Source organism: Paroedura picta, chromosome 11 (assembly GCF_049243985.1).
Source record: "Paroedura picta isolate Pp20150507F chromosome 11, Ppicta_v3.0, whole genome shotgun sequence".
NCBI classification, from domain to species: Eukaryota; Metazoa; Chordata; class Lepidosauria; order Squamata; family Gekkonidae; genus Paroedura; species Paroedura picta.
This window is the reverse complement of record NC_135379.1, coordinates 34,101,090-34,127,718: the sequence shown is the minus strand read 5'-3', so window position 1 is coordinate 34,127,718 and position 26,629 is coordinate 34,101,090. Positions and strand designations below refer to the sequence as shown.

Sequence of the window (26,629 nt, the reverse complement as noted above, 5' to 3'; positions counted from 1 at the left end):
TTCAGATAAAATGGAGGAGGGTATAGAACAATGATATCTGCTTTGGAACCCTGTTAGGGAGAAAGATGGGTGTAAATGAACACAGGGCAAATAAAAGGTTGGTTGGTGAGGAGACAGGAAAGAGGGTCAGACTATGAAGGCTGCCAGGAGGAAGGGGAAAGGAAATCATATGGAGTAGGTGCTCCTGTAAATCCTGTAATAAATATGATTTTGAGCAATGTGTTCAGGTCATGTGGTTGGTTTTCCAGAAGACATCTGGGATCTGAACTGCATGATATCAGAGTACATGCATTGCCTCCCATATTATCCAGCCCACCCATTGAGATATGCCTCTCATGTCCTGCTCTCTGTTCTCCTGCATTCAAAGGTGAGGGCGGGTGATAACCAGATACAGGGCTTTTTTCAGTAGTGGCTCTTCACTTATGGAATGTTCTTTCTCTTAATGCTCATCTGTGTCTGTGTTGCTCTCTTATTTGTAGCAGGCAAAAATGTTTCTGTTCACTTAGACTTTTAATTAAGGGTTTGATCTTTTAATGCTATTTTAGTATCAAACCTGGTATTTTAAGTTGTTTGTGGTTTGTTTTTATAGTCTGTTTTGCAATGTAGTGCTGGGCTGTGTTTGTAATGCTGCATTTTAATTAGTTTCTCTTGAAGCTTTGTTTTTATTATTTTTATTTTGTAAGCTGCATTTGGCACGCTCCTGGCGAGGTAGCATAAAAATCTTTTGAATAATAGGTCTTAGATGGGTGTGATTCTATTTAAGATGATGCTGTATTTTAGTGATTTCTTTTATTAGGTCTTTAACCCCCTAAACTATTTTTCATCCTAAATACTTGTTGGAGTTGTCATGCTGAGTCAATGTGCATTTCAGTGCCTTTATGACTGATAAATGCTTCTTTATAATTTATGTATCTAGCTGTGGTGAAAGCATGTCATGTCATATTGAGAAACGAGTTTTAAAAAAGCCTTATTGATGGAACACATTATTAGGGCAGGAGGAGGGTGCATGTGTAAGAGGGAAGGCTGTTGAAGCTAGTTCCAGTCCTGCAAGGTGTTGTTATTTAGTAGAATCCTCAGACAGCTTATATTATACCTCCCCTGGATATTTGAGAGTCCTACTGCGTGCTAATCTGACATAAGTTCCAAAATGAGAGGCATCAGAAAGGCCCCCCCCTCCTTTTCCACCTGCCTCCCTATCTGTAATCTGGATATAAAATCAAACCCAGAATTACTCTGTGGGCAGGACGGGAACATTCAGCAGGGTAGTTTTTCAATTAATAATGATAATATTAATATAATATGAAATATTGAGGATATCAACAATCCAGAAATATCTAGGATCCAGAATCACAAAGGAGCCAAGCTAAGTTTGTACTGATGAAATTAGCTGACAAAATGTACACACTGTCTAAATGAAAAGAAGCTTGAGTAGAATGACACATGTTCACTGGGGGCCATTATGCACAGCCGCCGAAACGGCGATTTCGGGTCACATGGAAAATACGGAGGGGGAAGAAGCGAAGCAAACCGCTTATGCACGGGACGGGACACAATGGCGGCAAAATCCAGAGTAACCGATTATGCACAAGGCGACCCTGGTGCCGCTTCTGTTTGCGCCCCAGTCACCCGGAAGCTGCGCTTTCTACTGCGTTTCGCTAACATGGCTTTTTCGGCGGCATGCACCGAATCTGCGGGCGGTTGGGGGCAGGTGCTTCAGACGCCCAGATTGGCCCATGGAGCAGAAGTAGTGTCTGGGCACCCAGGCAGGGCCTGGACACTGCTCCACCCATAGTGACTCTTCACAATTATATAGAGCCACTAAGTGGTACAAATTGGCTTAAGAGATTTCTATGTGTTTGTTACATAATGTCCATTGAACAATCCTTGCTTCAGAGTTAAAAACTATTATTTGTTTTTACTTAATTGCTTATTGCATGTGTTGTTTGCACACTGCTTTAATTAGGTTTTACCTAAGCTACTCAGTACAGTTACAACCATTATATTAATTTTATAATATGTGGCTTGGTTCATTATTAGAGAGCCTTCTAATTATGAGTACTCCACTGTTCCAATGGCTGCTTTTCAATAATGGTATGTTCATAGGTTATGAGGGAAATTCTCATGAATGTGTTAATAATTGCACCGTAAACTTGTATAAAGGATTTGAGTCTCTTCTTGGATAAACTTCTGGTGTCTGCCTTATGTTCATTTCTTGTTTATTTGGCTAATCTGTTCCACATAATATATTTCTGGTAAGGCCTTGGAGGAGGAGTGTTTCTCGTGGCTTAACACCCACTCAGGGCAGTTGTCCCGCCCCTGAGTGCCTCCTCCTCAAACCGGCTTGCCTGCCTGTCCAATTGCCTTCTGTTCCCACCCCTGACCACTCCTAACCTCCTTCCACTTTCCTCCGAGGCTCAGAGGCTGAAGATGCCTGTTGTGTGAGAGTTGCCCCTGCCAGTGAGTTCCTTTCCTGGTGGCCTTCAGCCTGCAGCCTTTCCAGGTCCTGGGGGGTGGGAGTGGCCATACACAGAGTTCCTCCACCTCCTCCCCCAATATAGCCAAAAGCAAAGAGTTGACCACTTCTAGTTACTGTATTGTTCCTAGGATAGCTAATCTTATGGACTTAATTGCACTGCCACTCTGCGTAACAAATTGCAGTGTATGCATTTTATGTAATCAATAACTTCCCACTCAGGCTTACTGCTATTACTCCCACTTCAGGCTTATTGCTATTGTATTTCAGCAGAAGTATAACTCTTTGCAAATATTCTCTGTGGCTATGAAAAATCTTCAAATGGAACGAGAGAATTATTTACATAACCTGAGTCCCCTTCTTTCTTGGTCCATTATGGTTTGGAACGCCAGTTGTTAGCAAGGAATGTAGGTAATGGTGGGGGTCCTTCCACTCAATGTGATAAGATCTTGTGGTTGGGTTTGAAGCTTGTGAATTTCCTGTTTTTTAATCACCCTATGGTATAATATATTTCTCCATGGGGAATATATAAGAAGCTATTTTCCCATAATTTCCCTGTAAATCTTTACTTTTTTGTTTTTATTTTAAGCTTCTTGTCCTAAGCCGCAGTTCTTTAGTACAGGAATGAAAGGCTTTGTTCTTCACTCTCAGAATACTTTAGTGTGAATTTGATCTATTTGGGGAAGTAGGTCACATTCACACTGACAAGTGTCATGGCTACCATGATTAATAGTATCAAAATCTACTGACCAGTCCAGAAGAATCAAGAGGGATGTGCTCCTTCTGTCACTCTCCAGGTAGAGTTCATTCATCAGGGTGACCAAAATCATTTCCATTCTTAAACTTAACTGGAATCTACTTTGAAATGGGTCTAGAAGAAAGTATCGTTCAGAACTGCCTGGACCTGAGCCATAGCCATTCTCTCAGATACTTTTTCACAAAACAGATTTGTGACCCAACAATAATTGTTCTGTTTTAAAAAATCCCAAACTTTTTTTAAAGTAGGGACTTTATGGCTACTTATTTCAAGACAGCAGGAAGCATTCCATCTGTTCAATGAATAGCTACTCTTAAAGAATTTTGTGAGCAGGGGTGGAGACTTTTAATTTTCTTGGGGATGTGGGCTGGAACCAGGCCCAGTGGCATCATAGGGAGGAGCTAGTGGCATCACAAGGAGGGGACTATGTAGGTGGGGCCATGCGGGATTAAGGGAGGGGAAATGTAGAGAGTTCAGTGTACTAATAGCTATCATCTCACTTTAAACTCATATCTTGTAAGTGAGTACAAGCACATTTTGAGGCAATTCAGAACAATGCCCCTAGTTATGACTGTAAATAAAACTCTCAGTTATGCCACCTAGGATTTGATATACCTTACTTTCTTAGCACACTGCTTAAAAAGTCCACTGTTAAAACAGACATTCAGAACAAAAATCCTGTGCATGGTTAATTTCTGCTTTCTAGGTTCAACTTGTAAAACACATTTGGCTTCAACAAATGGTCTTCAGATAGGTGAAATATAAATTTAACTTTTAATTAACAACACAAATTATTTATTTACATTTTAAAAATTGCAATACAATAAAATATTCTCCTAATCTTCTATTAGCTCTTTTGCTCCCAGAAGCATCCTCTACTGTCTTATCCCACTTGTCTGTCCCAGTTTCTCTATATTGATTGCCCTCTCTAAGTACAATCCACTTGTTAAGATGTTACAATTAAAATAACCCTGTACTGACATGACACTGAATGTGTTGAATGAACTCATTAGCTATAGCATTAAGATCTATTTCCTGAGAGATTTGTTTATGCCCATGAAGAGCCATGTGACTGAGCCTTGCCTGTGTCATGTTTGACCTTAGAAAGGTCTTTTATTCTATGAAGGCATGAGAATGACCTTTTGAGGTGCAAGAAGCAAGAGGGATGGCAAGGCTATTCTGATAAGTTAGCTAATTCTGGTGGTAGTAAACACAGGCATTTTCCTTGTTCTTCACTGAACAGGTCAATCACATCACGAAGAGCTAAAAATTTAACTTTCCGCTCCTTTGCAGTATTCAAAAACATGTCCCGATGAAGTTGTCATCAGGCAGCATCCAAGTCAGCTTTGTAAAAATTTAGAATTTTCTGACATAGATGCCAGCAACTAAACTCTCTGCCCCCCCCCCCTAACTTAACCCGGATACTTTATAACAAAGTGTTACTCTCCTCACTTATAGGCAACACTCCCCTCATATATAAATAAATATTTATTTGATTTATATACTGTTAGCAGAGTAAATAAGACAGTAGGGTTGCACACCCTGATTTAAGAATAGGTAAAAGGTTTATTAAAGAACTACCATCCTTGATAGAGATAGGAGCTGACCAAATGCCAACTAGAAGAGAGAGAGTAGCAATCTGGAGACAAAGAATGACACTTAAAAGGAGAGAAGGTCCTGACCTCACTATCCTATCTAACAGTCTTCTTGCTGCCCCCTGCAGGGTCTTATTCTCTTTTTTGTCCACCAGACATTGTCTATTCCAACTTCCCTTCTCAAAGTCTAGTCTACAAAGTCCACAAGGTTCGTTTTCTTATGTAGACTTAGGGAGTGGCATGTTGAGTGCATCTGCAATAATTTCATTTGTAGGACAGTAGTCCAACTCAACAAGCCCCTCTTCCTTCGTGTTCCTTAAAAGGTGATGCTTCACATCAATGTGTTTAGTTCTTGAGTTGATCTTCTCTGTTAGTGCAAGCTTTATGCACCCGTGGTTGTCTTCAAAAAGTTGCACTTGTTTGTGTTCCTCTATCCCAAAGTCTAAGAGCCTCAGAGTGGTAAGGCAGCAGACATGCAGTCTGAAAGCTCTGCCCATGAGGATGAGTTCAATCCCAGCAGCAGACTCAAGGTTGACTCAGCCTTCCATCCTTCCGAGGTCAGTAAAATGAGTACCCAGCTTGCTGGGGGGTAAACGGTAATGACTGGGGAAGGCACTGGCAAACCAACCCCATATTGAGTCTGCCATGAAAACGCTAGAGGGAGTCATCCCAAGGGTCAGACATGACCCAGTACTTGCACAGGGGATACCTTTACCTTTTTATCCCAAAGTCTAGCATTAGTTGCAGTATCCATTTCAGTTGTTTGCATGCTTTTGCTCCAGATACATATTGAGCTTCAGTTGTGAAAACTGCTACACATTCTTGTTTCCTGCTGCTCCAGCTGATCACTCTGCCACCATAGTAGAATAAGTTTCCACTTGTTGACTTCCTGTCATTAGTATCTCCTGCCCAGTCTGTATCCATGTATCCCACTAATCTGGGATTGTCACACGTTGGTAACTTCAGTTTCTGATGTGCAGTGCCAGGCAGGTACTTTGCAAGTTGTTTGACTGCATTCCATTCTCTTTGCCTTCTCAGATTCCCAGCTTGGCCTGCTGGCGGCAGTTTGTTTTCCCACCCTAGGGAGCATAGCTTGGGCATAGTTAACTATCTGTGGATGACTTTCCCCACTGAAGTAGTGAGAAACATTGGTCTTACCTGAAGGTTTCTTCTCTTTAGTGGGGCAAAGTCATCCCCTAATAATAAGAACACCACCCCCACCTTGGACTGCAAGGCAAAATTCAAATACAGATCTGTATGGGGGAACTTGTAAAAAAGTGAAAGGCCAGCCCATGGTCACCCATTAAGAGCACTCAATTTTAATATCAGTAGCCCTACCTGAGTGACCAGAAGCATGACCTAGCCATCTGTGGATGACTTTGCCCCACTGAAGAGAATAAACCTTCAGATAAGACCAACCTTTCATTCTCTGTAGCCATTGCTGCCAACAGATTTTTGAGAAAGATTATGACTAGCAAACATACAGTATCATGATTTAGGATTTTTAATAATAAAATGCCTGACTTTTTACCCCACTCAGAATATTAGGTAAGTGGGAGCTGGAAAAAGCTTCTGCTTTTACATTATTGATCGTTGACTTTTTCACCTGGAGAAACTACATTTTACAAGACAAGATTTTGTAAACAATAGCCATTGTTATTCTTGAAAAATAGAATGATGTTTTAAGAATTCAGTAGCGAAATGTATGTTTTGCACATATGAACTTTCTAGTTCATCTCACAGCACCAACAATTTAAGCATATTTGGCACTAGAACAGGGAAAGATTTCTGAGATCTTGGACAGTCATGTATTATCTTTTTTACTTTGCTTGTAAGGATCAGGTCAATAATAATTCACATTTTATTCATATGTCCAGTGATTGGTTGAGATAAGTTATTAGTGTTCCCATTGTATAACAAGGAGCATCTTTCCAGAGATCAACCAGTAAATTCTTTATTGAGCTGGGAGGGAAGACAGAAGCAGAAACCCTTAGGGCTCCTTGGCGAAAATAGTGGGGACTTGGATAATCCCTCCTTTCCTGCAAGGAACTGGGAAGTGGACACATTTTTCAGTATTTATCACAACTCTGTGACATAGGCTTGGTTGAGCCTATGGTCGCTCAAGATTCTTGGATGAATAGAAATGTAAACCCAGGTTTTACTGTTCAAACTAGGCAGGCAACCAACTTCATTGAGAATGTTAATTCAGCACATCACTGTTACACTATCAAAGAAAGGCTTCATCCAGGATTGTACCTCAAGCACAATCTGGAAATTATGATTTAGTGGGCAAAATAATTAGTAATGCTTATCTGCATCTATGCTGGCTGTGTACTTGCACCTTCTTTTAAATTATATAAAAAGTTATATTTTTATTCCATGGGTTTCGATTTTGTACACTGGGGAATTATTTAAATTAAATTGCAACTGCAGCACACACTTATACACAAAAACTTCAGGCTAAGGTTTTATGCAATTTTATGGATCAAAAGTTTGAAAGTTTAAATTGCAACCAAGGCACTTTTCTGTTCCTAAAATAAATGCACACCCTGGCAAAAAAAAAAAAAAAAAGGAGTAAGAAATCTTTAAATGTCCATAAGGTATTCTGAGGAAAGGGTCATTGCATGTAAGATCTTACAGAAATGTCAGGAGACATGAGTCTGCAGGAAAGCTGCAGTGTACAATATTTTGGTCAGTGAGAAATGATATACATAGACATCAATAATAAGTAATTTCTGAAAAAAAACAATTATGATGATGGTAGACTTAGGTTAGTATCAAATGCATACCAGAATGTTTAGGCAGATATCCCCAATACGCACAAAGTTAAGATACTTAGGATTGTTTCACATTGAACATATTCTGTTCCTAAGTTTGTATGGAGGAATATTCATTAGTTGCAGGGAAACATTAGTCTTCTAATAAGATTAAAACTGGATAATGAACTGTGATAAGGGATGTACTGGGGTAACAAACTAGGCTTGTGCCCACAAAAGATATTTATGTCCTTAATGAGGCTGATAATTTCTTGTGCATGGTTTTAAATAGGACGATAACATATTATACGGTTTAACTTCTAATGTTTGTAATCATGGTATATATGGCAATATTTACAATTGTAGCTGATTTGGATTTACCTCAAAGTAAACATTCGTAAGGTCATATTACAAAAGTGATATATAATATTTTATGCCTGAATATTGTGACAGTAACACACACATATTGAAAGAATGGTGTTTAATATGTTAAAACCTTATAAGGTGTTGAATGCTTTTTTGTTTTCTTGTTCCAGTACTTTATTTTGACAGATTTTTCTTTTGTTTCTGCTTAATGTTCCAAAAAAAGATGTTTGATATTCACATTATTAATAACATTTATTGTTTCAGTTCTGCTTGCTGCAGCCTCATTTCCACATACCTCTCCTTCTCCACTGTAATGTCATAAAGTATAACTCTTCTAGTTCTGATTTCATATCTGTCTAGACAGTCTGTCTAGTTGCTATCTGATATAATTATTTCTTGTATGCAATCTTACTTGTAGTTGAAGGTGGAAGAAAATATTGTGGCTACTCAATGGTATTTTAAAATGCATCCTTCATTTTCTTTCTCTACTTCCACAACTTTGGGTCTGTCCTGTAACCTCCCCCCCCCCAAAAATTATATAATGATAAACAACATATTAAAAAAACACAAGCTTTCTCTTGTCTAATTATTATGATAATAAATGGTAAAATGTGTTTGAATATAAACTTGAAGCCAGTTTGACCATTTTCAATGGTAAATTGGGCTCTGATTTGATAAGGTGAATGTACACAGTGTCCCTTCCTTTTCTCTGTTCATAATTTAGTACAATGATTTTATATGTCACAAAATCTATTGTAATCTGTCCAGTCTAGTCAGGGCTGTGTGGATGCAATGATAGGTGAAAGTATGTCATGAGGGTTGCTGAGGATTGCTTTGTAGAAAGCAATACAATTCAGAACAGAGTACTGGACTCCAATATTGTTGGTTGCCAGTGTTAAACTTTTTTTTTTAAATAAATGAGTCATTTGAGCCATCAAATTGCAATGCTATATCTTCATAAATTAGCACAAATAGCAAGAAACATAATGAGAACAGAAATAAAGTATTTTAGTAATTTAATAGGATTGTTTGTGGACATCAATAATCAATTCAATATAAGGTATATAGAACAGAAGCTAAAGACAATCAGAATCTTACATGGAAGATCTCTTATGGAATGCATATATGCAAGTATCACAGGGTGCCTGCTACATGTACACATAAAGGTCTAAACTCTGCCAGCATGAGCACTTTCATTTCAAGTTACGATGATCTCTCTACTGGTCTCCCAAGTGGTAAGCAGAATTTTTCTGTCTTTGGTTCATGTGTATGGTAAAATGCTCACTAGTCTCTGGCATTACAGAAGTGGAAAAGTGCTCCATTCATGTTTCCCAATGGAGAGAGTCAGGAAAGAAACAAGGGAAACCACTGATATCTCAAAAGCGCAGTCAACACACAATAAAAAATGGGATAAAATTTTAATTACCGTGACCCATGTGCATGTAAATCTACCTAAGTGCACTACCCCTTGGAATCTATCCACCAAAGTGAGGGGGGGGGGAGCATTTAGTTTAGCCAAAATATATTTGGGGACATATATGGGGTAAATAAGATGGAAGGGTAAGAGGGAGCACAGTATTAAAAAACAGCATACAGCATTCTCTTTGAGCCCTGCCATGTGTTGACTGATTTTTAATGCCTCCAATGTTCTGTCTAAAGGCTATTCTAGAAGTGCATGGGCTAGTAGACAGTAGAGACAAAGGAGACAGCCCTGAAAATGAAAGTTTAGATTCAAGATTAGACTTCCAATGCAAGACAATGAGGATCATACTGTCATGAGAAAGGCTATTGGGAAAGAAAATGACCAATACCCTTAGAAAACAATCTGCTTCACATGTAATATTTCTGGTAAAGCCTTAGAGGAGGAGTGTGTGTCACTCAGCACTTAATACCCACTCAGGGTGGCTATCCCGCCCCTGAGTGCCTCCTCTTCCACTCGGCCTGCCTGTCTGTCCAGCAGCCACCCAATCGCCTTCCATTCCTCCACCCCTGACCACCTCCTCCTCCTTCCACTTCCCTCTGAGGCTTGGAGGCTGCAGCACCCTGTCGTGTGAGAGCTGCCCCTGCTGGTGAGTTCCTTAACAGCTGCCTGCAGCATTTCCAGGTCCTGGAGGGAGTTGGAGGCCATCCGCAGATTCCTTCCACTCCACCCCCCCCCCAGTCTAGCACCCGCTGTATTCTTGAATGCCCCTACTCTTCATAAAAAAGTAAAAGACCAGCTTTCTAGCTTGGCATGCCATAGATCCCAAGCCTAATTCCAATCAAAGAATCACAGAGGCAACAGAGTTTTTGTAATACTCTTTGAGGAAATTTACACAAAAATCATTGGATTGGTTAGAATAATTCAAAAGGAACAAAGACGAGAAAAAAGTCCCAGGCTTCAGTGATGTCTGTGGCTGCTGAATGACTGAACAACAGACTTTGCTTTATGAAACTGTTACCAGATCTTCACCTGGAGCTGATGCAGGTCCCTAACCATCTTGGTCTTGGTCTTTGCTACACTGCCAACTTAAGGATTGTTGAGGTCTCTGGGTGAAGATATGGCAAGCCATGTATTTGGAGCATAGAGGGTCTTTTTCATTGCAGCCTAGTTGAACTAGCTCTGTCAGCAACATTGTTCCCACTGAGTTCCTAAAGTGCATCCTCATTTTGATCTTGTAGCTCTATCTTCAGTTAGAATATTTAGAAGTTAGTTTCCAGAAGTGAGTATTTCATGTCACAGAAAAGTTTGCAAAGTACTTCTAGTGAGTTTGCACTCATCTTACTCTCAGTCCGCTTGGATCATGAAGTTTAATTTTCTCAAACCTAGGGAGAAGTTTATGTATTCTCTCATGCATGGCACAATCCTTTGCTTTTCTACAGAGTTTGAGCTTAGTGAGGCATATTGAAGGAGTTTACTGACTCTGCCAGATGAGCCACAGGGGCTTGAAGGAGTTTGCACACTCAGCACGGCTGGCATTAGCACTCCACAGAGGCTAAGCATAGAGTAAAGCTTCATTACAACAGTAGCTTCAAGGCTTTTGTTCAAGTTATCTATAACATTCTCCAGTGGGAGAAGAACAACAAGTCTACTTCAGAGTTCTTCTGATGAGTGGAGATTCAGTACTTCTGTTTCTCAGCACATAAAAGGAAAAGGAGTGCTTCTTCGTTCCTGTTTTTTTCCCTCTCTGAAGAGTCTCTTTCACAGTTATTTTAAGGCACTGCTGTGAATTAAAGAGTATACAAAATTTTAATTTTAAAACAGGCAAAACATATATTGAGATGAGGGTCTGAGAGAGCCAGCTTAACCTAATTAGCTCTACTAATTGGAGAATTCATTAACACAAGTCAGGAGAAAATGACACTAAACTTTACTGAGAAAAAAGTGCAGCTAAAAACTGATCGTGAATCCTGTGAATGGTATATGAGATATTGTGCTTTCTTTTAGTAAAACAAATTAAACATAGGGAGTTTTTTTCTAATTAACATCTGTGTTATGTTGCACTTGTGGTAGTGAAGCCTTTGATATTGCCACTGCAATCATTTGCAGAGTTGGTCCAGTCTGAGCCAATTCATTTCAGTCTACTTATACTAGTGCAACGCTGCATAGAAGTGCACTGCAATTGGCTGAGTGGATGTAGAGCTCTGAATACTCAGGGAATGTAACAGTTTGAGTTTTACCTTCTGTGTGAAAATTTGGGATTAAGATGTCCCACATGGGCAAGTTAAAATGATTGGGAAGTTAAAGGAAGGGGGCAAAGGACCATAAATGTAATCTAGATGTAATCTACAGCGACCAAGGGCCCCTGCTCCCCCCCACCCCCCCTCAGAATTCAATCAATAAGCCACCCCCCCTCAGAATCCCATCAACAAGCCCTGGACCTGTTTGTGTTATGATTGTTTATTGTTATACTGTGTTGTGTTTGGTTGCAATTGTTGGTTATTGGTGTACATGTTCTACAGACTGTTTTATGTATGGTTCTCTGTTATAATGTAAACCGCCCTGAGCCTCCGGGGAGGGCGGTATAAAAGTATGATAAATAAATAAATAAATAAATAAATAAATAAATAAATAACAGAATAATTTCAGATATGTATTTATACAATCTTTATGTTCTAGAAGAAGCTGTCCCCAACCCCCGGTCTGGGGACTGGGACCGGTCCGTAGATCAGTCGGTACCAGGCTACGGCTCCTCCTTGTCCTCCTCCCCGGCTGCTGCCTCAAGGGATTCCCTGCCACTCTGCTGCTGGCTCACCTTTGGTGCTCTCCGACAGCTGCCATGGCTGGGGCTTCCCCTCGGCATGGCACTGCGCAGCTGCTGCTGGCACCGCCCCCCAGTGGGCGGCAGGAAGATAGGGGCTCTGGCGGGAAAGTAAGCAGAGCAGGGGCTCAGGTGGCGGCGGTGCCCCACTGCAAAAGACTACCCCCCCCCGGGCCTCAGTAAAATTGTCAAACATTGACTAGTCCCTGGTGATAAAAAGGTTGGGGACCACTGTTCTAGAATGAAAACTGATTGTTACTTTTTTCACAAAATTAAGATGAACTCAATCAGTAACTGATGCAGGGAGAAAACTCCAGAGTCTTCAGTTTTCCTGCATTGTCTTAAAGCCAAGGTTTCAGGCAAGCTTCTAACTTGTATAATTATTTATTCACTGAACCTTCTTTTCTTATGTATCACTGTACTTCTGTTTGATGTTAAATAGTTAAAACTTCTCACAAGAACATGTGCATGTGTATCATAACATATAAAACTGCACTGTGTGTGTGGGGAGAGGCCAGGTGCGTCTGCTAGGCCTATTGCATTCCTGGATTCAATGGACTTCACTGCTAGTACATGTAAAATGCATGAATAAAAAAACTGCTGTTAAGTCACAGCCAATTTATGTCAGTCCCAGAAAGAGGTTTTCAAGGTAAGTGAGAAGCAGTGATGGGTTGCTATTACAGAGACCATTGCAGAGACTTACTTCCTGGTCTCCCTTCCAAGTACTGACTCTACTTAGCGTTGGAGATCTGAAAAGACTGGGTTATGCCATGCCACCTTCCCTCCCTTCAAAAGAATATATCTTAGATGAATTACTAAACTTACCATGATTTACCTGCTTTTTGTGGGGGAAAATGGCAGTTTGCCTTCAAGGGCTAATCAGTCAGAGGAATAGCTGTATTGGTCTGAACCGATAGATCAAAGTTTGAGTCAAGTGGCACCTTTAAGAATTAAACTGTGTTGATCTTAAAATTACCACTGAATTCAAAATTTGTTCTATAATAAAGCCTGATGAATTTAATTTGTTTGAGTATTGCGGAAATGTTCATAATTGCAGAAAGGCATCTTCATTTTGGAATTTTATGCTTATTAATTAAATAATTAATTAATTACTTGGTTTTTAAGTAATTTCTAGCCTTCCCAAATACTCTTTATTATGTTTACAGGGAGTTGAGGAACAGATACGTATTGTTAGTTAATTAAATAACATATGGTGTTGATTAGTGTTTAACGCTTTTTAGAGAACTCAATTAAACAAAAGAGTGCAGTATATTTTAAGATGATGAGGTTCCTATTTTTCCCCCCAGCATGAAGAAATGACTGAACTAAGGCATAAACTATTCAGATATAGCTATAGGTTCTTTATAGAGTGTTTTAACTGCTCTAATGATGTGTTTTGGTTGTGTTTAATGTTCTTTAAGGCATATTTTATTATGTATGTTCAGTCCATTAGTTGCATTGGTGGCCTTGATAAGGGCCATAAGGTGGAGCATATATTTTGTATGTGTGCCTGTGTTAAGTGCTGTGAAGTCCCTTCTAACATATGGTGACTCTTTGAATTAATGTTCTCCAAAACATCCTATTATTAGCAGCCATTCTCAGGTCTTGCAAACTGAGTACTCTGGTTTCTTTTATTGAGTCAATCTACCTCATGTTGGATCTTCCTCTTTTCCTGATGCCTTCATCTTTTCATAGTATAATTGTCTCTTCCAGTGACTTTTATCCTTCTCATAACATGGCCGAAGTGTGATAGCATCAGTTTTGTCGTTTTAGCTTTTAGGGGAGAATTCAGGCTTCATTTTGTTGGGATCCACTTACTTGTCTGATAGCCCATGATATCCGTAAAACTCTCCTCCAGTACTATTATGGATGACTAAAACTTAGGGGGGGGGGGAGACTGATAAGAGATTAATCAGATTTACTAGATAGAAAGTTGGTTATTTTTAGGTTCAATTTTTAGAATTTCAGTATGTAATAAAGTGCTGCTGTTATATTTGATATGATGTGAACTGTCTTGAGCCCAGCGGGAGAGAGGTGGTCTAGAAATATAATAATAATAATAACTCAAAGGAATCCACTTTCTGCATTGTCCAACTTCCATACTTGTACATAGTAACTTGATTTTGGTCACTAGTGTCACATCCATATGCTTCAGGATCTTTTCTAGCACCTTTGGGGCTGCCCTTCACAGTTTCTATCTCCTTCTGACTTCTTGGATACTGTATCACTTTTGATTGATGATGGAGACAAGGAATAGAAAATCTTTTTAACAATTTCAGTTTCTTTGTCATCAATTCTCCAGTAGTCATTACTTTTGTCTTCTCGATGTTAAGCTGTAATCCTGCTTTGACACTTTCTGCTCTAACCTTCATCAGTAGCTGTTTCAAGGTACCACTGTTTTTTTTGCCAGAAATGTGGTGCCATGTCATCTGAATATCGTAAGTGATTAAATCTTATATTAAAAAAAGAAAGCCCATCTTCAAAAATATTTTTAAAGTATTAATTGGCAGTGATAGAAAAAACAACATTTTTATTAAAAGTAGCATTGTAGGCTAAACATAGCACAGCAATAATTATTTATGTCATCCTACAGATATGAAGACTCATGCACATTGTATTCCCTGTAACCATTTCTTCTGGTGGTTAAGTAATTCTCTGGTTTGTTCTTTGTAAATATGAACCAGGTGAGTTTTACACAGAGGAGGTTCTTAGCAGTGTTTCCCCACTATGCTTTCATGATGGGGTCTATGAATCCACTTGCTCTGGTGCTGTGAATACCCAGCACTGCCTCCTCACGCTCCAGATCTCACTTGCATGCTAATTTGTAAAAAAGTCAGATAAAGCAAGAGTGGTTTAACTTCTCTGTAACCCAGTACAAGTTAGAGAATTCCCTGTCTCTTCCTCAAATGCTCTACATATGCCAGAGGGCTTGGTGGTGAGAAGTAGAGTTTTCCCCTCTCATTTGTGCTGATATGCAAAGAAGATAGGAATAGTTTCAGATGATTCTGCTGTTTCTTGTCTTCTCCAGAGGAAAAGAAAAAAAAATCCATCTGTGGTAAGTGCAGAGAATATACAAGTGTCTTATCTATGAACCAGATAAAAGAGAGATATCCTTGCCTCTCTGTTCCTATCTGTTCCTACCATCACTGGGAGGAAAGCTAGATTTTGTTTCAAGGCAGAAACAATTTTTGGCATAATATTATTGCCAGCTTTATTTGTAGCATCTTCTTTAATATCTTTAATGTCTTTAAGTATATTCAGTGTGTAGGGACAGGTACCAGCATGGCAGCTAGAAACTCCCCTGTCTTCTGAGGTAGCCATTTTTGTACATATTCAGAAACTGTAGACATGTGTGTGCCCAAATCTTAAAAAAAAACATTTTTTAAAATAGATCAAAGCAGAGGCAGTGTCTCACCTGAAAACGGGCCTTTTGAAGCATTGTTAAAGGTAATGGATTGATTCATTGTACCGTATAACAATTACTTATCAATAAACACGGGCCACAAAAGCATCAAAATTAGCAGTCATATGTTTGCCACTCTGGAATAGCCATCCCAAATTCATCTCCTCTTCTTCACAGTAAATGGAAAGCACTGTACATGTCCCATTCAAGTCCGCACAAACTAATAGAGCTTCAATCCTGGGGAATATTTTCATGGATGGAAGGCATTTCCATTTGTGGTGTGAGTCATTGGTGCCTGCCCCTTCCTGCTGGAGTGCTACTCCTAGAGGATGGGAACATCATGATGGGGACATTAGATGACTGTTCTAGAAGGAAGAAACTCTCAAAATCTTCCTTTCTGTTTGTGAAAATCCTTTGTGGGATCCCGCCTTGGGTATGGAGAAAGACAGGTACAATATGAACGTCATGGTGAATTGATACAAGCCTCCTCTGCCCGGGCACAAATAGGGTCACAGATCTACCAGGTAGAATACCATATCATTTATTGTCCAATATGAAATGACAAATACAGTCATTGTAATGTGGTATCTTTGTGGAATTGCATTATTGGGAAGTCTCCAAGACATTCCTTCAGTAGGCATAAAAGTTTCCTGCTAGCCAAAAGGTGGCACTGGAGATCCATGGTGATAGGTCTGTTTCATCCTCAACTGGACTCTGTTGCAGAACAGATACAGAAATTACAGCATCATTCAGGGGGGGAAAGCATATACATCCACCATGGATAACAAAGGAATCAATATCATCACCAGCACAATGACAGGTTCATAAAGATATTATTACTCCAACGCTGCTGTGATGGACAGGAGGTTGGCCTGTCTCTGAAAGGTAAAATAGCCAACAAACTGTTTTGCACCTCAGTCTATAGGAGTGTTGTTTCAGCTTTCCTTCACCTGCCAGACTGGGAATGTTGGCAGGAAGGACAGCACCAGTAAGTCTGGATCTGTCTCAGCAAGGTAATATAAAGGGTAGCTTTGCCCAATAGTGTGGCAGAGTGGCTGAACTCTACCTGTGGGGAGAGGACAGAGTGCTAATTGTGAAACTGATCTCTGATGATGAGCAGACATAGTACTATTGAATCTGGCTCTTGGGAAAAGGCAGTCTGATGTGAGTAGAATCCTGTGTGTGAATGAAAGGACCCAACCTGGCAGCTAGGCAGTGAAAAATAGTTTCTAACAGTTCACAACCTGCAGTTAAAACAGTTAAAACCTGCAGTTAAAACAGTTCACAAACTGAAGTCATAATTAGAGTAATTTGAAATGTCTCAGCCAAGCTTTTCCTGTGACTCTGCTGCCAACTCATGGCAATGAACCCAAATCTTTTGTACCTGCAACCACAACAGTACCTTATAACTAGCCTTGCCAGGCCTCCTTATATAGTGGGAGACATCCTGTTGACAACCTCCTCTTCTTTGCTTATTGCCGGCAGGAGAAGAATTTTAAAAATCCGTGTCAGGTTGGCAGTTTGATGACACTTCCAGTAAAAACCTGAAAGTCACGTTAGTTCTAATTGTTGATGAGTTTTACTGTACTGAATACTGGTCATGTTGTTCACCACCCTGAGATGGCAATTGCTGTGAGGAGCAGTATAAAATCAAATCAATATGTGACTTATGAGTTTTCCATGGAAGTGATCTCGTGCCATCACTGAGAAGGCCACCTCCTATCACCCCTGGATTCAGTTGCCTGGCAACACTGTGTTAAAACTGAGGGAAATGACAGAAGGTAAAGTTTTATATCTTTCAGAGTCCCCAGAGTCCCCCGAATTTTGACACTGTATAGTTCCTGTCAGTTGAATTACAGAAGCCTGTCATGAAAGGGTATTCATTTGGTTGATTATTTGGTTGACTATACTCTAATTGAATAGTAATCATGTATGTAATCTGAACAAATTTTATAATTTACTCAACATACAAAAACATAATTATTTGAAATACAGGTTAAAATTAATAATGTTGGCCTTTTGGGGGCGATTGGAAAGTGTTCATCATATTGGAATGGGGAGGAAACAACTTTCAGGAAAGGAGCACAATTTCTAAATCCCTTTTGCCCTACTTCCAATTACTTCTTCAAATTGTATTTCCAACTGTGTTAGTTAAGGCAGAAATTGCCACAAATTATAGATCTTTTAGTTTTCCACAAGGGGTAGGATTTTATATAAAAACCTTGTGTACAGTTAATACAGTCAAGCAAAATTCGTTGTAATTGTAAGCATCATTGAACTAGAATTGAGTTCTGAGCTCCAGGGAGTTCTTGGCATGCTGTATAAGTAGGCTCCAGGTTTGGATTGTTACTTAGTTTGCTAATTTTACTTCTGCTGCACTGTCTTTTTAAATGTACACATTAGTTGTTCTCTCCTCACTCCATCCACATCTGTTCATAAAGTCCTTTTCATAGTTACTGGAAATAGCTATCTGTACAGGTTACTTAATCAAAATTAATTATTTGTAGCATGAAGAAGAAAAACAGATCCAATTTTACAATACCATATAGGACAAACTTGTTAAATTACGTAATTGGGTTATTAACAGCAGCTGAACAAAAACTGAAAATAGGGCAATGGAAGAATGTGTCATTTCTTTTAGAAGTTTATTAGCATGGGGACTTTGTCCCTGCCCTATTCTAAAGTTATCATTTGTTTCCCAGACATTACTGCTGGATCCAGGTATGTGATGTTTAGATCTGCTTGGCAGATCTAACAAATGGGCTGGTATAGCTCTTTTCCATCAAAACGGTTCAGTATAGGGAAAGTGTGGCATTTTTGTCAATACACTGCTGTTAAAAGCAGTGAAACCGTTTCAAGAATGAATGGCTAAGGAGGTGGTGAGCTTCCCCTCCTTGGCAGTCTTCAAGCAGCAGCTGGACAGATACGTATCCTGGATGCTTTAGGCTGATCCTGCGTAGAGCAGGAGGTTGGACTAGATAGCCTGTATGGCCCCTTCCAACTTTATGATTTTACAATTCTAAGAATAAAAATCACAATTCTAGTTGTAGCCATTATACACTTTTTGCTCAATTTTTTAGAGTACATGTATCCCACCTCCCTGTATATGATTGAGGCAGATCAACAAAGATAAAAACAGAAGCCATACGAAAACAGTGCAATAAAACAAGGAAATAAAACCAGCAAAGGCATAAAAACAATCATAGCAGTTGAAAATGATATTGATAAAGCAGTCATCCTGCTAGAAACCAAGTTTAAAACCACTGAAAAAGATGAAGCCACTTATGTTTAAAGCCTGGGTAAAGCGAAATATTTTGGTCTGGCATTTAAAAGAAAGTGAAGTAGACATCAGTCAACTAAAAGGGCACATTGGGTTCCAGTGACTTTGTGGATCTTTAAGTCTTCTGTGAGGACAGAGGGTTAGCCCTCCTTGTGACCTTCTGGATGGTTTGAAAATGGAGCCCCATCATTTAAAAAAATGGTGGTAGAGATTCTCTGGTGGGAGGGGGAATAGAGCCTCTTCCTGTAGCCACCTCAGAACATTTTTTGAGTTGTGACCCTGTCAAATCAACTAACCTTGTTAGTGCACAGAGACATTTTTGTGTTTAAAATTTTTAAAAATTAAAGTGGGGTTTCCAGGTTGCTAAAGTTTAAGAGTTGATCCTTTATATAATTCACAAATCAGTCAGATTCTGATCATGTTGTCTTGCTTGGCTACCTTGTAAAACCTTTATAGAAAACTTAATCATTGTCAGCAATTTCATTCAAGATAATTCTGTGTAGAAGAATACTATTAAGTCTATTGTTTTCTTTTTTACATTGCTGATAAAATGTGTATATGAGTCATTTGTATGCTCAACTGTATAAAAGTTATACATTATTGTCATGCTATAGTAAACTGAATAGCTCTGTTAGAGTATCTGTGAAACCCAGTATGTCAAAATCTGTACCTGCAGTTGTATACATTAACATGGAGTGTTGAAGAATAATGTGATTTTTACACGTTTTCCAATATACATATCCTCAAGTGACTCAAGAAAGTTTGAAACTTACCAACAAGCTGATCTCTGTACTCGTTCTAGGTGTATCGCTCACTTGTGTAGCTTCATAAACACATGCTTCATTCAGCTAACATTAACAAGAAATATATTTATGTCTTGCACTATATTATGACTGCCAAGTCCAAAAGAGCTACTGACAGATCTGTACATAGATAAAACACAGATATGTTGCTGGATTTATATATAAGTTGTGATCGTAGTAAATTTAAATTAATACTGCTCTCTAGTGGAGAATTCTTTCAGTGCAAAAGTTTCTGTCATTCTAATGTTGCTTTGTTACTTTTGTATAAGGGCCATACTTACTAGTACTGTTACTTCTGTAGGGTTTACATTTTGTCAGCTACATGACTTGGACAAAACACTTCTCTTAGTGTCGTACTACATCTGGTACACAGGGAATTCCCCGTTTTTCTTTCGGTAAATCTTTACCAGGAATCTTCTCTGTGCTTACTTTTATTCTGTTTGCATTTTTATCTAGGGAAGTATGTTGGGCCTTAGGCCATTTTTACAATGCTTCCTGCAGATTTTCCTCCTGCTGAAGTAGAACACAGTATGTTAGGTTTCTGGCAGAATGGAGAATGAATTTGTCCTACGTTGCCAATACTCTAGAGTGGAATATGGAAACTTCAATGACCACTGCTATTCAGCCTAGGGCAGAGTCTGCACTTGCTTTTTTTATTCCATTGTCAATCCTGTTGAATTCAGATCGATTTGAACTCGGGTCTTCCTCTCCCCCCCATTGAAACAGGAAAGTGTTCTGCACGTGGTTAGGGTAGTTCAGAAGCCTCTTTCTTTCTTTTCTTGAAGGGGGGGGGAAGAGGAGCCAAGCAGGGAGCCTCTTTCTTTTCTTGGGGGGGGGGGAAAGGATCGAAGAAAGCAGAGGAGGGGGAAAAAATCTAAGACTGACAGAAGTTGAGAGAAATTAGGGGCTTCTCCTTTAAGGCAAGCATGATCAGCTTTGGCCAATCAGGGGTTCTCTACCACGGAGGAGAACTCAGATTCAAAACAGCCTGCTTTCTCAATTCAATTCTTTGAGCATTCAGAGCAACTAAGATATCACACAATAAAGGTAGGGTCACTCCGGATCAATGCTTCTTGCTGCAGAAGGACAATTTAAATCGCCCCAAATCAAAACAGAAATCGTATTCTGTGTAGAAGGCAGGGACTGGATTGACCTGGGATTGGAATAAAGCTTTGTGCAGTTTACACCTAGGTATGTTTAGTAAATTTTCCTTTTCACTGGAGGTGATTGTTGGCCTGGCTTGGAAAGTGGTTTGCTTGAACATATTTCAGATGTTCTTTTGTATCCTGATATCGACTAGCAGGGAGGCGCATAGACTGCTCAGTTTCGGGAGGGGGGGGATGGAGCTAAATCTGGTCCAGGAATGCACTTTGCCATCTATATTTAATTATTTAAATATGAAATTATTTATATTTTCAAAACCATGTACCATCAACTATTGATCATGTTTTTTAATTGCTCATAGTAGAATGAATCTCAGTCAAAGAAAGAGAGGAAAGATGTCATGAACTGTTTCCCTGAGACAGTTAATATTTCCTTTGTGTATGAAAGGAAATGCTTCCTTCCCCCCTCTCTTTTCCTTACAATCACTCAAGGAAGCATGTTAAATTGAGGGTGTGATTTGTCCAAGGTCAAATAGAGGGATTTGTGGCAATGAGACCAGAGTTCAAATTCCCACATTTTTAGACTAACAATCACACATACTAAATCCTGAATATGAACCCCCAAGTATATCACAGAATCCAAAGTAAATCATAGTAAATACTGGCTTTTCTGATACCCAGATCTGAAATTACAGAGGAATTTGTTTGGTTAAAGTAGGATATAAAACTGAAGAATCACGTCACTTCCTATATTTGGTGTACCAGCTTTATCACTTCCCCTCTTGTATAGATACAGAGATCCCCCCCCAGCTATTGTCATATCTTCCATTGTTCTTTAAAGTTGCTAGTCTCAGGATACCAAAATCAGAACTTCCAGCAGTTAAGCCACAGGCTTCTATTCCCCTCCAACACACATAGCATGAGTTTAGAGCCATCTGAAAAACTGAAATGCTGAAATTCCCAGGATGGAGTTGGCAACCCTACATTGAGGCCAAGCTACACTCTCACCATCTGAAAGGGCTCCCCTGCCTAGCTCCCTGCTCAGGTTTTTGCCTGGACCATTGCCCAGCCATCAAAGCTGGGTGAATTATCCTAACCTCAGCAGTCTAAACATCTTGCCTGGGAGATGGTTTACCTGATAGGGTAATTACAGTGTATTCTAGTCTCTCCTGGAAAAAAGAGTATTGTAGATTGTTACTGATGTTATCTGGAAACACCATTATAACTATGTATGGTTGATGGCAAATGCACTGCAACTGCATGAGAGCCAGCATGCTGTCAGACTGGGATCTGGGAGGCCCAAATGCAAATTGCTACTCTGCCATGGAAAGTTGCCGAGTGACCTTGGACCAATTACTCACTATCAGCCTAACCTACCTCATGGGATTGTTGTGAGGATGAAATGGAGGGTAGAAGAAGAATGTAAGGAGAACCAGCGTGGTATAGTGGCAAGCCGTGTTTGATTCTGCACTCCTCCACATGCAGCCAGCTGGGTGACTTTGGGCTTGCCACAGCACTGATAGAGCTGTTCTAACCGGGCAGTAATATCAGGGCTCTCTCAGCCTCACCTACCTCATGGGGAGAGGAAAGGGAAGGTGATTGTAAGCTGCTATGAGGCTCCTGGTAGAGAAAAGCGGCATATAAAAACCAACTCTTCTTCTTCAGGTCCCCATTGAGGAGAAAGATGGGATATAAGTTTACATAACTTTTTAAAAATAACTAGCATAGACAATTGATTTGCATTGTAAATAAAACAGTTCTTTGGTCATTTTTGTCCATGATCACATTAAACAAATTATCCCATGAGAAACACAGACAGGTTTATTTCTTTTGCTTTTTACCATCAAGTGTCCACAGGTTTATGTTCTGGACTTATGACACACACATCACTCATGCTGTTTCTCTTGCTTGTTGTTTTTTAGAAATCATGAAGAAGCCCTGGAGTCCTATTTCTTCCCAAGACAATGTCCCATGTACTGCCGATTTCACTTGTTTGCATGAAGGAGAAAGTGAAACAGAATTAGCTCCTGATGATAGTGAAGAAAAGCAAGAACCAGAGAAGAAACATACCAGTTTTACGTTATGCAATGTTTGCAACATTCAGCTTAATTCTGCTGCTCAGGCACAGATACACTATAATGGGAAATCTCATCAGAAAAGGTTAAAACAGCTCAGCAATGGAAGTCTTAAAAATGATCCTGGTAGGCTTTTTGATATATTTTGCTTTTTGTGTGTTTACCAGATTACTTTACAAAGGTGAATAGTATAATACTTTGGAATGGTGATTGTATCTCTTGTATGGGTGCGGTTTACTTAGTAGATGAGTAATGCAATGTAAAACGTAGGAGTGTAGAGATGATTTCTGATAAACAGAATAGAAATTGGGCTGCAGATGATTATACTAAATATCAATTAGTGTGGATGAACTGGAATTTTGTTGTCTGAGCTGCGTCTTGTGGCTTAATCTATCTGGAAAGATAGGTATTCATGATAACCATGTTATTGTAAACTTCATGTTGAACTTCCACAATTCAGTCTGTTTGTGAGATATCCTTGAGGAGTGTTTAAAACGCTACTGCATAATACTGCAGCTTGTTTATGATTTATTTACCTTCTTTCCCTTCTTCCCAATGGGAGGACCAAAGTGACATACATCATTCTCCTCTTCTCCATTGTATCCTCACAACAACCCTGCAAAGTAGGTTAGACTGAGAGAGTGTCATTGGCCCAAGGTCTCACCCAGTGAGATTCCATGGCATGAGTGGGTCTTCCAGTTCTTTATTTGACACTCTTAATCTCAGTTCTCCTGGATTTATTTTTACTATGATATAATTTCTGGTGTTATCAAAATACTTTGGCCACCTCATGAGAAGGAAGGACTTCCTGGAGAAGAGCCTAATGCTGGGAGCGATCGAGGGCAAAAGAAGAAGGGGACGACAGAGAATGAGGTGGCTGGATGGAATCACTGAAGCAGTCGCTGCAAACTTAAATGGACTTTGGGGAATGGTAGAGGACAGGAAGGCCTGGAGGATCATTGCGATGGGTCAGACACGACTTCACACCTAACAACAAATTTCTGTTTGCAAAACAACAGCAAAATAAGTCCTTAAGGCCAGAGGCTTGGTGTATGAATCATGCTTTAACTATTGCTGAGATGAAACAGGAGCATGTGGTTCATGAATATGTTGTCTCCTCTTCCCTAATCTTGGCCTCACGTTTAGCAGTTGTTCACAACCCTTTATAAAAGAGTAAAAGTATTCACAGGGGAGCAGATGTTGGGAAAGCGAGTGGACGTGTTCCTAAGGTAATCAAACCAGGGCTTTATTTCCCTGTCAGTTAGTGCATATTTAGCTGTGATTGGATATCTGATGGAGATGCATATTTGAATGCACATTCCCCATCAACGTTCTGTGGCACTGGCTGAGAATCATGTATCAGAGGCTGTTGAATCTGGGCAAGTTTTGCCATGTAACACTGATGAGCAATGAGTCTGCAATCGCAGCATGACATCATGTGGCATGCCAATCTGCTTGTCTCAGCTATGGGACCGTGTTGCAGTCCTAAGTAGCATTACTCTATTTGAAGTCTGCTGAAATCAATAGGTTTATACTGGAGTAACCCTGGATAGGATTGCACAGTTAATCTAATTGGATGCATAACATTAGCTATCACATTTAATATGGGATCCTTGCTTGATGGGAGTCACATGATGAGCAGTTTTTAAAATGTAGAACAGGGCCAAACTATAGCAAAAAAATCTCTTCAAACTTTCACAAAACCATATATGAAGGAATGGAAGTCAAAGAGTTTTCCACAATCCTCCTGGATGGTGACTTTCGCAATGGAAGTAGATGATCAGGAAAATTCAGCATTAGTTTTAACATCTTCATTCATACTGCAATAACTTGATTTGTCAAATTTCATTCAGGATGGTTTTCTTGAGTCATAGGCTTGAAATCCTGACACTGAGAATACTGGTTGTCTCCTTTGTTTCAGTTCCTGGACCCAAAGTGTGAAGTGCTTGCAAATAATGCTTCACATATTAGAGAGGTTGTCTTCTCTGGAGATATGAGCTATTCATTAAAATTGTTTTCCATTGCATAAACTCATATATCAATGCCACCCACATTTATAGCTAACTGTAGAATTTTGTAGAGCCTCTTGTGGCACAGAGTGGAAAGGCAGCAGACATGCAGTCTGAAGCTCTGCCCATGAGGCTGGGAGTTCAATCCCAGCAGCTGGCTCAAGGTTGACTCAGCCTTCCATTCTTCCAAGGTCGGTAAAATGAGTACCCAGCTAGCTGGGTGGTAAACGGTAATGACTGGGGAAGGCACTGGCAAACCACCCCATATTGAGTCTGCCATGAAAACGCTAGAGGGCGTCACCCCAAGGGTCAGACATGACCCGGTGCTTGCACAGGGGATACCTTTACCTTTACCTTTTACAGAATTTTGTAGGTGACATATAACAGTGCCCTAACGTGGATAATCTAGGTTAGCCCAATCTCATCAGATCTTGGATAGTCAGCAGAGTTGGCCCTTGTTAGTACTTAGATAAGAGACCACTAAGGAAATCCCGAGTTGCTATGTGAAGTCAGGCAATGACAAACTTGCTAATCTCTTCCCTATGGGTTGAGGTCACCTGTGAGTTGAAGGCAACTTGATGACACTATCCGCCACCACTATTGCAGTATACCAATAAAGGTTTCTGAGTTCTGGAGTTCTGAAAAACCTTTCTGTAAGCTGGATATATTTTATTGTTGGCTGTTCCTGAAACAACATGGAAAAAATGAGAATGTTTTGGAGGCCCCACACAGCAGCTGTTATGGGAGGGGCAGTGAATTTATTCTTGGGGGAAAAACTCTTTCTTCTTCTATGAGTCTCTGGGTGTCTTTTGAAAGGTTGAACATTCTCTTGAAGCCAATTCATTGTGGCGGGGTGTGAGAAAACACTGACATGTCTTGTGGCTTGTTCTGTTTCCGCTGTGAATTATTTCTGTATAGCAGGGTAGTCAACCTGCCAGCAAACACTGGCAGGGGCTCATGGGAATTGTAGTCCATGAACATCTGGAGGACCACAGGTTGACTACCCCTGCTGTATAGGATAGTATCGAATGGGATCAGACAATAATTTTGGTGAGTTTCGTAACAAAAGGGTAGGAGAAAATGAGAAGCAATTTATGCAAATCAGCCGTCCATGTGGAATTCACAGTAGCCTGCTGGATGTGAGCAGGAGTCATCTCAATTACACTTATGTAATTAAAGCTATCACATACTGGTCTACTTGTTAGATCTGAATTAATTAGTTTCTGTTTGCTAGGTACATGTTTAAAAATAATTGTACCAAATCACCTTTTAGATATCAAATATAAAAAAAAAAATATTATTTGGAGTACAATGAGGCCAAACAGTCGCTGTGTTATTTAATTATGGGTCATGTAACTCAGACTAGGTCGAGCCTGTGTTGAAAAATGCCTTCCTTTCTGTGCTCACCTGTTATTTTAAGGTCTATTAATTTTCAGTGTCCTCTCATATGTTGTCTGTTGCAAGTGTTTGCCTTTGTTAAGTCACTATTCACCCAACATTGCTTTGCTATGTAGGAGTCTGCTTAATGCTGCTTAATATCCAGTTGCATTTCCCACTGTGAGGGAAGAAGAAACAAATAATAATTGCAAGAAGAAAAACCGTCATAGGTAGTTCAGCAAAAAGGGTAAAGAATGCAATGAAAAGAATAATACCCCCCCCCCCGAATATTCTTATATTTAAAAGAAGATTGTCCAGGGATTTTTTCATGCCACATTAGTTTTGGCCTTACAGATCTAAATGAGAGAGTATGTAGTTCAGCCCTAGGTTT

General features: G+C 39.7%; 1 protein-coding gene across 7 annotated transcripts in view; it reads left to right on the top strand.

The window, feature by feature from the left end:
- Positions 1-26,629, top strand: part of ZNF385D (zinc finger protein 385D) — a 411,072-nt gene that overhangs the window by 62,525 nt on the left and 321,918 nt on the right. For 6 of the 7 annotated variants that reach the window (XM_077302505.1, XM_077302509.1, XM_077302502.1 and 3 more), the window contains exon 2: positions 22,700-22,978. In XM_077302505.1, coding sequence (XP_077158620.1) covers positions 22,700-22,978 — 279 coding nt within the window. Of the gene's footprint in view, positions 1-16,953; positions 17,373-22,699; positions 22,979-26,629 lie in introns of those variants that run through there. The other variant, XM_077302504.1, reaches the window with a different exon arrangement.